We start from the raw sequence: 13,096 nt of genomic DNA, 5'->3' as shown, positions 1-13,096 counted from the left end.
TCTGGCTAAAGGCAGGTCAAGGGCTTCTACAACAAAGGTGTAATATAAGGAATCTAATCCGATATTAAATATCAAGAATTCAAGGGTGATCAGGTATCGAGGATGGATGATTTAGCACGCTTCTTGCTAACATTTGGGCTCAGCCAGGACACAGGGAGGTCAACGTTGAGGCCTAAGTGAGAAAAGACTCAGAAGTACCAAACTAAAGGAGAGCGTCTCTGTTCCTGCCTACTCTGACCTCTTTTCCCCCCTTAAACTCAGTAATAGCAATCTGACCTCTTTATTACCTCATTCCCATGGAAGGGGTGGGGAGTGGCAGGCAGCCGGTGCTCTAGGATCGTTGGGTAGGGAGCCTAGCTCTCTGAAAGCAGCAATGCCTAGTGGGGGTACCGAGGCCGAGTTCGGAGACCACCTGAGCAATTGCGGTCCTGAGCAAAGCCCCCTGGATCGGAACGGGAGCCGCCCCCACGCCCCGCCCGGCTGCCCAGAGCCGCACTTGTGGGCGGATGCCGCAGGTCGGGAGGGATGAGGCCGACGGCGCTGATTGGCTGACCGCCGCGGCCTGGGGTTTCCCCGGCCCCGCCCCTGCTGCACTCCCCTTGCCCGCGAGGCCGCGCGCTGCCCGGTCCTGCGCTGCCCAGCGGGAGGGGCTGCACCCTGCGTTCCTCCTCCCTACGGGTCCCCATCCTTAAAGCGAGAGTCTGGATGCCCCGCCTGTGGGAGAGGGCGCCGGGATCCAGACGGGGAGCAACCGGGGCAGGCCGGGGCCGGCCAAGGAGGTCCTGAGGCTACAGAGCTGCCGCGGCTGGCACACGAGCGCCTCAGCACTAACCGAGTGTTCGCGGGGGCTGTGAGGGGAGGGCCCCGGGCGCCATTGCTGGCGGTGGGAGCGCCGCCCGGTCTCAGCCCGCCCTCGGCTGCTCTCCTCCTCCGGCTGGGAGGGGCCGTAGCTCGGGGCCGTCGCCAGCCCCGGCCCGGGCTCGAGAATCTAGGGCCTCGGCCGCCGTTCGGCAGCTTAGTCCATCGCCCTTGCCGGGCAGCCCGGGCAGAGACCATGTTTGACAAGACGCGGCTGCCGTACGTGGCCCTCGATGTGCTCTGCGTGTTGCTGGGTACGTACGCGCCGCCGGCCCGAGGGGCGTGTGCGCCCGGGCGGGTACGGCTGTCCCGGGAGGGCTTTAGCGCATAGCCGCGACGGGCAGCGGGGGTGTGTTGGCTGACGCGTGCGCAGCTGCGGGGCGATACACGGGGGCGGCTTCTGCAGCCGAGGGACCCCGCTTTGCAGCCTGCACCCCGGCTCCCGCGTGCCCGCCGCTGTCTGTCGCCCGCCGGTGCGCTGAGCCCAGCCCTGCTTGGACGCTGTTCACGCCTCTGCGCTCCGTGCCTTGCTCCTGTCCTCTATTTACAGTTCCACTCTAGCAGAGCAGGGTGGGCTCCTCCCCTCTGTATGGTAGAGGAGCCCGGTCACTGGCCCATCTCAGTAGTGAAACTGGAGGTTTGATGCACGGGATTCTCAGTAGCAGGCGTCAGTGCCTGATTTATCGTGAGAAGCAGTTTAATATTTCGGCTATAAAAGGCTAGAACTAGTTCCTAATTAGAAGGTGTTGCCAGGTTGTAAATTGTCAGGTTGCAAGTAGGAATGAGTACGCCAAGTTTTTGCGTATAGGTTTAAAGAAGCTTTTGGGGTGGGGGAGGATGCAGTACCCTAGACCTGTTTCCTTGTCTGCACAGACCTTGCCGTGGTGTAGCTTTCCATCTCTTGTGACAGTCCCTCAAGGAGCAGTTGACATTCTTTGGCTGCAGCAGATTTCGCATTGTCTTCCTGATTGGGAGAGTTCAGTTATGAGGCTTCTGGTTGGCAGTTACTCCTTTCTTTTGAGGAGAAAGAACTGGAATCATTTGGATAAGGGATGGGCGTTGGAAGGAGTAGCTTTCACCTTTTATGTATTGTATAAGGCAGTTATGCTGTGAACTATTTATATATGATGGAATAAACAAAAACAAAAGCAAGAGCTGCTGGAGGTTTGGATAGTCCTACTCATGTTGAAGTAATCAGAATAGTAGTGGCATTGGCAAGTTCTCAGGGTGGGAGATCTGTGGCTTTAGCCTCCTGTATGGAAGTCTGCATAATGGTTTCTCAGTGACAGGAGATTCCCTCGGTTTTAATCCAGTAGTTCCTAGTTATTCCACTCTACAGTTTCCAGCGGCATCATTTAGGCCCTTGCAATCTTGTGGGATTCTTGTAAATTCTGTTACCTGGTTTTGTTGTTGTTGTAAGGAAAAATTCCATTTTGTTGTCTTTTTTTTTTTTTTTTGGATACAGTCTCTCTCTGTCACCCAGGCTGGAGTGCAGCGGCGGGATCTCGGCTCACTGCAACCTCTGCCTCCTGGGTTCAAGTGATTATCCTGTCTTGGCCTCTCTAGTAGCTGGGATTACAGGCACCGCCACCATGCCCGTCTAATTTTTCTGTTTTTAGTAGAGACAGGGTTTCTCCCTGTTGGCCAGGCTGGTCCCGAACTCCTGACCTCAGGTGATCTGCCTGCCTCAGCCTCCCAAAGTGTTGGGATTACAGGTGTGAGCCACCGCGCTGGGTCCTAAAACTGCATTTTGTTACCTATTAATATGAAGCATCTTTGTTGTTTCCCAAGACACTTCCTGTTTAGGTCCACAGTGAGTTTTAGGAATTAAGTTTAGGAAAGTGGAACACAATTTTGGAACACTGTCTTTTTTTTTTTTTTTTTTGAGATGGTCTTGCTCTGTCGCCCAGGCTGGAGTGCAGTGGCGCGATCGTGGCTCACTGCAACCTCTGCTTCCTGGGTTCAAGCAGTTCTCTGCCTCAGCCTCCTGAGTAGCTGGGATTACAAGCACATACCACCATGCCCGTCTAACTTTCGTATTTTTAGTAGAGACGGGGTTTCACCGTCTTGGCCTGTCTGGCCTTGAACTCCTGACCTCGTGATCCACCCGCCTCCGCCTCCCAAAGTGCTGGGATTACAGGCGTGAACCACCGCGCCCAACTGAACACTGTCTTTATAAAAACACAGTCCTTTCGGATGTCCGGACTTACTAATAATTAAATATATTCAAATTTATTTGCAACAAAAAATTACTTTTCATAGAAATGTTACATTAAAAAATATATTTTAACTTACACTTGATGTCATTGGAACTTTGTTAAACTTTGTTTATATTTTAGTGAAAGGAGAGGAAAATGTTCGATCAGAAAAAATCAATATATTTCTAATATATTGAATATTATCCTATCATTGCCACATATTGTGCACTATCAGAATTACATATCATCTTTGTCTTTTCCTGCTGTGGGAGTTCGATCAATTTGTAAAACAACATAGTTTTTTTTCTATGGGCCAAACACTGATTAGAATGGCTGAAACATAATACTGCTCTGAGGTAGCTGAAGCTAATGGTATTAAACACAAAGCCGTATGGTAGATCTGCAGTTAAAAAAAAAAATCACATATAATGGAGGAACTGACATGCAATACAATTTTATAAATTATGGGTTGTTGTAGCCTGTAATTTTAACATGATACAAACGTCACATAATTATCCTGTAAAGGTTAGAGTAATTTCATTGCTACATTGACCTGACAGTTGCAGGAGTACAATAGCTGTCAATAAGATAAAATTGTGTTTTTGGTGGTTTTGGAGAAAGCTTTGAGGACTTGTTTTAAGAAAAGGCATTTAATCTATTTACAACATTATGTTTTGGTATTACTGGCATTTCTTTTAAAGTAATTCAGTATATTATCACTATAAGCTCAGGATTCCCTTTTCCTAAATAGAAAGTGACCTATTTTACTGACTTTTAAAAATGTAAGATTACATTGCATTTAACAACATCAACTGTCCATTGCAAACAGCAGTGAAGGAGACCAGTGGTGCAGGAGATACGAAACTTTTTCACGCTTACTTTTGGAAGACACGTGTTATATAGCAAATGCACCTTTCTGGTGGAGTCTGTTATATTAAATTTGATTTGTGTTCATTTTACTGACAGCAGGAGATTGGTAGCCTAAAATCATGGTAGCTTCGAGAGGGTTTTCAACCTGGCATAAATTTCCTTTTTCTGTGAGGAATCCACAGGTAAGAATTGACTGTTAGAACAAAAGGATGATTAAGCACTTTGTAAGTGCAGGGTTATGCGAAAGTGGTTCATAATTATAATGTGGATACATTCCAGATTCTGTTAATGACCACCTCAGCATCATACAGTATAGCCATTTTAATATGATGATGTTATGTGAACCTGTTATACAACTACTTTATAATTTTGCTGCGGGTGATGTGTGTTGGAGTGATCATTAAACATGCCTGTGTGCGTGTGTGTGTGTATATGTTTCTGTCCGTATGTCATCTTTATCATCAGTGTGAAACACGACTTCCTCTATATACACGTTCAAATGATTAGCTCCTTAAGTGGATCTGATAAATCCTTGGAAAAAGAATGAGAATTTTGAGAAGTAATGTGTGTTAGTTCCTCAAGTGGATATGGTAAATTCTTGGAAAAAGAATGAGAATTTTGAGAGAGAATGTATATTCGATTCCTTTCTGAAATGGAATATAGTCTTGCCATCTGTCTTTGGCTCTTTTTATGACTGGTTCTGTGACTATAGAACAGGCCATATACATTATCTGAGCGCATGAGAAAAGCTCTACAGAGAATGGTGGTAGGCTGGTATGAAAGGCGTGATGTTGTTGTAGGGAGTCGGGCCCCGGGCCGCCACCGTCACCTCGGCCGCTGCCGCTGCCACCATCGCCTTGTTCCCCCATACCCCGCCGTGGCCGAGGACCTCTCTGTAGCCACGTCCTACACCGAAGATGATTTCTACTGCCCCGTCTGTCAGGAGGTACTCAAAACGCCCGTGCGGACCGCGGCCTGTCAGCACGTTTTCTGTAGAAAATGTTTCCTGACTGCAATGAGGGAAAGTGGAGCACATTGTCCCCTGTGTCGTGGAAATGTGACTAGAAGAGAGAGAGCATGTCCTGAACGGGCCTTAGACCTTGAAAATATAATGAGGAAGTTTTCTGGTAGCTGCAGATGCTGTGCAAAACAGATTAAATTCTATCGCATGAGACATCATTACAAATCTTGTAAGAAGTATCAGGATGAATATGATGTTTCTTCTATCATTCCAAACTTTCAGATCTCTCAAGATTCAGTAGGGAACAGCAATAGGAGTGAAACATCCACATCTGATAACACAGAAACTTACCAAGAGAATACAAGTTCTTCTGGTCATCCTACTTTTAAGTGTCCCCTGTGTCAAGAATCAGATTTTACCAGAGAGCGTTTACTGGATCACTCTAACAGTAATCACCTATTTCAGATAGTTCCTGTGACATGTCCTATTTGTGTGTCTCTTCCTTGGGGAGATTCTAGCCAGATTACCGGAAATTTCATTAGCCATCTAAATCAGAGACATCAGTTTGATTATGGAGAATTTGTGAATCTTCAGCTAGATGAAGAAACCCAATATCAAACTGCTGTTGAAGAATCTTTTCAAGTAAACATCTGAAGGCTGTAGACATCTCTGCATCTTTGTACCTGCAAGTGCCATCTTTAAGGGGGAAACTACATGAAGTCACCGTTTCAGTAACTTGATGTGTATATTAATAAAAGTAATTCAGTCATTTTAGTTTTTGATTGAAAATAAAGGTAGGGCTTCTAAAAACTTCATCCTCTTGATGAGTTAAAAAATGAAGGTTATGACATTAGCTTTAAAAGCGTAAAAAAGATGTTTCATTAATGTAATGGTGAAAGAGAATCCCTGTTGTACTTTATCTTCTTGTAATATTAAATATTCTTGAATTTTTCATTATGTTGCTTTTGAAATTTGGTACATTCCTCCCATTTACTTTATTATTGTACACATTTAACACACAGTAGCAAATTTTGAACGATGTGATTGATATAACCTAACAAATCTGAGCCAGTTATTAGAGTTGCAGAATAGAAACTTGAAGTGCTAAATGGAATAATCCAAAGGAAATTTTTTAAATGCAGATTCTAGCTGAAAAATTCAACTATAAGAAAATTGTATTGATATAACATTTACTATTTTTGAAGACTAGTAATAATTTTAATTCTTTAAAAAGTGAAAGCTTGTTGTAAAGATATTTTCTTTTTGTTATTAGAAGGAAATACAAAGAGAAAAATTTGTTTCTTTCATGGGCATTTGTTAATTTCAGTCTTTGATTTGTAAGCCTAGAATATACTGAGCTGAATAGCAGCTCTTGGCCTCAGAATTTTCAGTAGCCAGTATTTCTGATTAAGTTGAAACTCTTATTAGAAACTTTCAGTTGGTGATACTGCATTCTAGAAGATATAAATGAGAGGTTTGGCTTCATCTCAGTTTAGAAATTTATTCAAAGCTAAAGATGTATATGTATATATACATATATACTTTTGTGTGTATATATACACATGTGTGTATGCAGTTTGTCAGGTTATATATAGAATTTCTATTAAGGATTTTTTAAATGGACAAGCAATAGGGGATTGAAGTGTTTATCTGATTTGTTAAAATTTTGTATATCACCAGATTTTTAAAAAGTGATAGTCACAGTGCTAAGTGATCTAGTTGGCTGCTGTTACACCTTAGAAATTGAGTTTACACACACACACAATTACCTGTTTGTATGATACTCATTTCTTATTCTCAAATATAATGTGTGATTGTGATATAGTGAGAAAGATTCTACCAACCACTGTTTCACTACTTTTTAGTCAAAATTGGGTATGTTCTTAGTATTCATTAGTGAGAATCATAAAGTATTTTGTAGAAGGCCCAAATCACAGAATAAAGGACTAAGAGTGGATTCGCTGACATTCTGTACTAATATACATTGTTTATGCTTTCTTTAAAATAACTAAAAGAACATAAAAGAGAATCTCAGAAGTAGTTTGCTGCTAATATATACATATATTGTATAAAAAGGTATATTTTGGTTTTGTTGTACACTGAACTTTTTTTTAACTTGATTTAATAAAAATGTTAATTTTGGAAAAAAAGCGCGATGTTTTAGCCCAGTGTATTAAACCATATCCTGAATACAACTTATTAGTGTTTAATTGCTAAGGGTCATTTCAGATTTTAGCCACTATGGCATTAGGCTGCGGATTAATGGACACTGAGTCCATTAATTTATTCAATGCATATTGACTGAAGGCTAGCTTCGTGGCCAGTACCATGTTAGGTTCTAGGGATACAAAGATGAATAAGATAATCCCTGCCCTAAAGGGCTCAGAGTCTAATGATGAAGAAATAAACAAGTGGTTATAATACATCATGATAAGTACGATAATGGAGGTTTGGAATATGTTCCCTTTGAGCAAAGAGGAGGGCCTTGTCTTAGATCTGCTCCATTGTAGATAAATGACTTGTCTGTTTACTCTTAGAGATGCAGAAAGGTCAGAAGTTACCTGGAATTACTCGTAGCTGCTGCTGCTTTTTTTTCTTTTTCTTTTCCAACTTGATATAGGGCAGTAGGAACCCAAGTAAGTACCAACGTTTATGACTTATTTGTGGGTGGTCCCACAATATCTAGAAGATTTAGATGGAACTGACAAAACTTTGATTCCTTGTACCTGTGTTTTGCTATTTGACAATCATTTAGAATATCTTTCTGTGCTGTGTGTGTTCCATTTGCCCTTCCACATCTTTTCTCCACTGTGCTCTGTGGTTCTGGGAAATGAGTTACATGGGCTACATCAACTGAGCCCTTCCTTTTTGGTTTCAGATTAGCTTTGCCCAGTGGGAGGGACATCAGAAAGGATCTCCCTAAAAGCTAGTTCCCTCTTGCTGGATTTAGTGTTGCCAAAGCTGTTCTGTGAGTAGTTCACAACTTGTATTCAATAATGGCCCTCTCTGCCAGCCATCTATAGTTACACATCTTTCTGGGTTCTGATAACCCTTCCCTAGCCCCATTAGACCTGGAGATGATAATGGCTTCCTGATGTTGCTAACGTGGAGTTATACCACCATCTTTTGCTATTTTCCCTAAACCCTGCCTGTACGTTTTGAAATGGTTCCTTCATTAAGTTTTCTTGAATACTTCATTTGAGTATGCTGCTTTTCTTGGCAGGACCCTACTGATAATACCCATCTATGTCTAAAACAGATTTGAGGTAGCTTCCGTTTCTGCATTAAACACCAATTACAGTGTCCTTAATGGCAAATGCAAACAGGAGCCTGTGGGCTGCCATCTTGGCTTTCTTGGGAGGGAGGGGGTTATTGTTCCTTCAGCATGCTCCAAATGTGGTATCATCATTATGCCAAATCAAAGTCAATGGGTATAGAGTAAAATCTAGCTGCAAAAACATTTGCAACAAATGCTAGATGGTTATGGGGTCCCTGTTGCTTGTTTTAGCCCAGTAATTATCTCAAATACTGATGCCATTTCTTATTACCATAATGCTGACATCATTTTACCCCTTAAGGATACTCCTAAGGAGCGGTCCCTTTGTTAAGCCTCAATCTGGGTCCCTTCCTCAAAGGGGGAAAAAACAAGTATTTTGGGAAGATTCTCACTTGCTAAATAGTTTCCAGCATTTTGTGCCTTCCCTTTTCTCGTAATATTTATTTGTTCATTCACTCATATTCAGTACACATTTGTTAACTGTATCATAGGTGCTGGGCAGTGTGTTAGGCACTGAAGATAAAAATAAGTAAACAAATAGGACACGGTGCCTATCCAGACCACTTGCTGTTTCTTCTATTTAACTTTTTTTTTTTTTTTTTGAGATGGAGTCTCGCTTTGTCACCCAGGCTGGAGTACAGTGGCCTGATCTTGGCTCACTGCAAGCTCCACCTCCCGGGTTCACGCCATTCTCCTGCCTCAGCCTCCCAAGTAGCTGGGGCTACAGATGTGCGCCACCACGCCCAGCTAATTTTTTGTATTTTTAGTAGAGACGGGGTTTCACTGTGTTAGCCAGGATGGTCTCAATCTCCTGACCTCGTGATCCGCCCACCTCGGCCTCCCAAAGTGCTGGGATTACAGGCGTGAGCCACCATGCCCGGCCTCTTCTATTTAACTTCTATTAGGAAACTTATTTTGCTTCTGATGAAAGTTTACTTGTTTTTCTGTTTGTTGTTGTTGTTGTTTTTCTCTATTCTAGTCAGAGAGAGAGGGAAGGAATCTCAAAAAACGAACAAAAATTTGTCAAACTGGCATATTCTTGGGTCAGTCTAGAATCCTATTGCAAGGCTTTTTCTTTCTTTAAATGGGTAGTTTGGAACAAAAGCAGAGGCCTGGAGGAAATTGCTGCTATCTGGCTCTAATTGGTTTTATTCAGCTGAGTTTTAACTTAAATTTACCTTACTTGGAATAAAGTATAGAAATGTTCAGAAAACTTTCCCCTTATAGATTTTATGAAATGTAAATTCTTCCTTTATATTCTCTTTGAATTACATCCTTTGGAAACTCAAGAATGTGCTATGGATCTTTGTTAATCTCTTTCTCATTTGGTCATTTTTGGCTGAGCTCTACCAAACTTTCTGATGTGTTACTCAGTTTGGGGAATTATTCTGATTCTTTTGTTTAAGAAATTTAAGGTTAAGATTGTCAATGTTTGCCTATTAAAAAAAAAAAAAAAGTTGGCAGCAAGTCACTAAACTCCCAGATTTTGAGTGAACTGATTAACATGTAATTTCAGTTTTTATGGAAAGAAATTTGGAATGTTGTCTACTTCCTCCTAATTTAGGTGGCTTAATTCAACATTTGAAATGGAAACATACAGTCTGTACAATCAGCTAATTAGGGATTATAGAGATACTGTCTTGTCTCTTCTTATAAAAAAAAAGCATTTGCCATCCAGAGATTATGAATAGTGGTTACAGGTAGCATTCTCATCTTTCTATCCTTCTTTCTCCTTTTACCTTCTTTTTCATTGTCATTCCTTTCTCCCCACTGTACTTCCCTTCCTTCTGCTCATCTTCTCTTCAGTCTTCTTGCTGTTTAGGTTTAATGTGCAAATGGTTTAGGTAGGTTGCCTTTTTACTCAACTGAAACTTGTCTAAAATTGGGGGCCAGGCATGGTGGCTCATGCCTGTAATCCCAGCACTTTGGGGGACTGAGGTGGGAGGATCTCTTGAGCCCCAGAGTTCGAGACCAGCCTGGGCAACATCGTGAGACCCCATTTCTATTTTTTTAAACAAACAAAAATTATAAAATTGGGAATGACTTGTTCCTTATAAGCTGTGAAAAACTAGTCTATGTTTTTCTTTAAAATGTTACGCAGCATAGTCTAGTGATGGACTGTGGATTCAAATTTTAGCTCCTCCATTGAACTGTGTGACCTTGGGAAAGTTTTCTCTTTATGCCTGTATTCTTTAGCTATATAATGAAAGTACCTATGGTTATCTTAAATGAGACTTAAATGAATCAATATGTAAAGTGCCTTGCACTTAATATGCATGATGTATGTTTGTCAAGTAAAATAATTCTGTATAATCCTACTACCTGTAACATAATAATTATATTAGTAGAAATAACATCAACTAGTTTTGTATTAGGGACAAAAACACAAACTTTAAAATGTTTCTCATGAGTACTCATGGAATGCTTTTGAAACTTAGTGTTTTATTAGTCATGTGTGAAAGCCACATACGTGATTTCTGAGTAGTGGTAATTCCAGCCATGGTGAAAATTGATCTGTGTAGGTCTGTGGTGGAGTGTAATTAAACAAATGGAAAAACTGTTATTTTATACAGTGATAAGTCCTGAATTTCAGCTTACTCCAGAAAGTGGAGTTAGCTACACTCTAGTCACCTTTTTATTGCCGAGGTCTTGGGAATGATTACTCCACTTATAAAAAAGTAGAGTGAATATTCCTAAAACTTTTTTTGGTGGGGGGACGTAGTTTCACTCTTGTCGCCCAGGAGTGCAACGGCATGATCTCGGCTCACTGCAACCTCTGCCTCCTGGGTACAAGCGATTCTCCTGCCTCAACCTCCTGAGTAGCTGGGATTACAGGTGCCCACCACCACGTCGGGCTAATTTTTGTATTTTTAGTAGAGATGGGGTTTCACCATGTTGGCCAGGCTAGTCTGAAACTCCTGACCTCAGGTGATCCACCCGTCTTGGCTCCTAAAGTGCTGGGATTACAGGCGTGAGCCACCGCACCTGGCCCAATATTCCCCAAACTTTTGAATGACCTTAATTATACATCCTTATTTGTATAAATTCTGTTATTTGAATTGCTCTTGACAATTAAACAGGCAGCAAGGAAAAACTGTTGTGTAATACTTCTGTATATCCTCTCTCCCCCTAAACCAAGCTTGTCTGACCCATGGCCCACAGGCTGCATGCAGCCCAGGATGGCTTTGAATACGGTCCAACACAAATTTGTAAACTTTCTTAAAACATTATGAGATTTTTTGGCAATGTTTTTTTAAGCTCATTGGCTATTGTTAGTGTTAGTGTGTTTTATGTGTGGCCCAAGACAATTCTTCCAGTGTACTCCAGGGAAGCCAAAAGATTGGACACTGCTGCGTCTAAACTCTTTTTCAAACATTGTGACATATGTTAAACTCAAATTGTTTTTAAAGTTGTGTGAGCATAGTGTTGTTTTAAAGTATTTGACATTGCATCATTATTTATTTATTTATTAAGCACACATTATTTGCTGTAATACAATGCTAGGAGCTGCAACTACCAGTGCAAAAAAGATAAGATCTCCATACCAGTGTATATAAGACAATTACAGATGTTTGTAAAGGCTTTGACAGAATTAAAGCAAGATTATAAGAAAGTTAGACTTTTGGGGATAGCAGTCTCAATGAAGGCTCTCTGAAGGGAATATTTGAATTGAGAGGTATTGGACTTGAGATTTAAGGAACAAAATGAGTTGGCCGTGGAGGAGCTGGGGGAAAATTCCAAGCATAGAGAGGAGCAGGTGTTGAGGGCAAGAGAAGAAAAGGGCATTTTGTCACAGAAAAGAGGCCAGTGTGGCTGGAATATGGTATGTATCAATGATATTTTTAATAGTGAATTTTGTAACTTTTATTTCTAAATGCCAGAATGGATAAAAATAATAACTGACATTTATTTAGTGCTCTCTAGGCTTGGTACAGCCAGTGCAGTGTCTCAACAACTCTCTTAGGAGCTTGGTCATCTGCATTCTGTAGATGACGGAAGTGAGGGCTGGGGAAGTTGGGAAACTCACCCAAGGCAACCTAGCTAACAGTGATATAGTCAGGAATTGGGAAGTGCATTTTTGAGGATTATAACTTTTGAATGCAGATTAACTAGTGTGTATTTGGGAAAGGTTGTAATAAATGGAGAGGGTGAAGTGGGGATGGTTGATGAGTACAAAAAATAGGTAGAATGAATAAGATCTAGTATTTGATAGTACAGCAGAGTGATTATAAGTCAATAATAATTTAATTGTACATTTAAAAATAACTGAAACAGTATAATTGGATTGTTTGTAACACAAAGAATAAATGGTTGAGGTGATAGATACCCCATTTACCCTGATGTAATGATTATAAATTATATGCCTCTATCAAGATATCCCATGTGCCCCATATATAGGTATATTTACTGTGTACCCACAAAAATTTAAAAAAAAATGGAGAGAGTGAGAAAGGCAAGAATGTGGGAATTCATTGTCTATAAAAACAATGATTATTGGGCCTGGCGCGGTGGGTCACACCTGTAATCCCAGCACTTTGGGAGGCCAAGGTGGGCAGATCATGAGGTCAGGAGATCGAGACCATCCTGGTTAACATGCTGAAACCCCGTCTCTACTAAAAATACAAAAAATTAGCCGGGTGTGGTGGCGGGCGCCTGTAGTCCCAGCTACTCGGGAGGCTGAGGCAGGAGAATGGTATGAACCCAGGAGGTGGAGCTTGCAGTGAGCCGAGATTGCGCCACTCCAGCCTGGGCGACCGAGTGAGACTCCGTCTCAAAAACAAAACAAAACAAAACAAAAGAATGATTATTTTAGGTGGCTTAAATATTTTCTAACTATTTTAGTTTTATGTTTAACTAGTTATGATGTAGTTTCAGAGTCAGTTTCTGCTTACCATCTTGAGTATATCTGCTGTCTAAAAGAGGCACTTTAAA

The 13,096-nt window shown here is 41.5% G+C and overlaps 2 protein-coding genes across 3 annotated transcripts in view; both read left to right on the top strand.

Moving 5' to 3' along the window:
- Positions 1-574: 574 nt before the first annotated feature.
- Positions 575-13,096, top strand: part of PLPP1 (phospholipid phosphatase 1) — a 113,809-nt gene continuing 101,287 nt past the window's right edge. Inside the window, exon 1 of one of the 2 annotated variants that reach the window (XM_024247643.3) lies at positions 575-1,112. In XM_024247643.3, coding sequence (XP_024103411.1) covers positions 1,055-1,112 — 58 coding nt within the window. In that variant the 5' untranslated portion in view covers positions 575-1,054. The remainder of the gene's footprint in view (positions 1,113-13,096) is intronic. The other variant, XM_024247642.3, reaches the window with a different exon arrangement.
- On the top strand, positions 2,749-5,656 carry LOC103890631 (E3 ubiquitin-protein ligase RNF138-like). Its single transcript, XM_054555561.2, has one exon. The coding sequence runs from the start codon at positions 4,666-4,668 to the stop codon at positions 5,539-5,541; it is 876 nt and encodes a 291-aa protein (XP_054411536.1). The 5' UTR covers positions 2,749-4,665; the 3' UTR covers positions 5,542-5,656.

This window comes from Pongo abelii, chromosome 4 (genome assembly GCF_028885655.2).
Source record: "Pongo abelii isolate AG06213 chromosome 4, NHGRI_mPonAbe1-v2.0_pri, whole genome shotgun sequence".
NCBI lineage: Eukaryota > Metazoa > Chordata > Mammalia > Primates > Hominidae > Pongo > Pongo abelii.
This window is presented reverse-complemented; position numbering and strand designations above follow the sequence as displayed.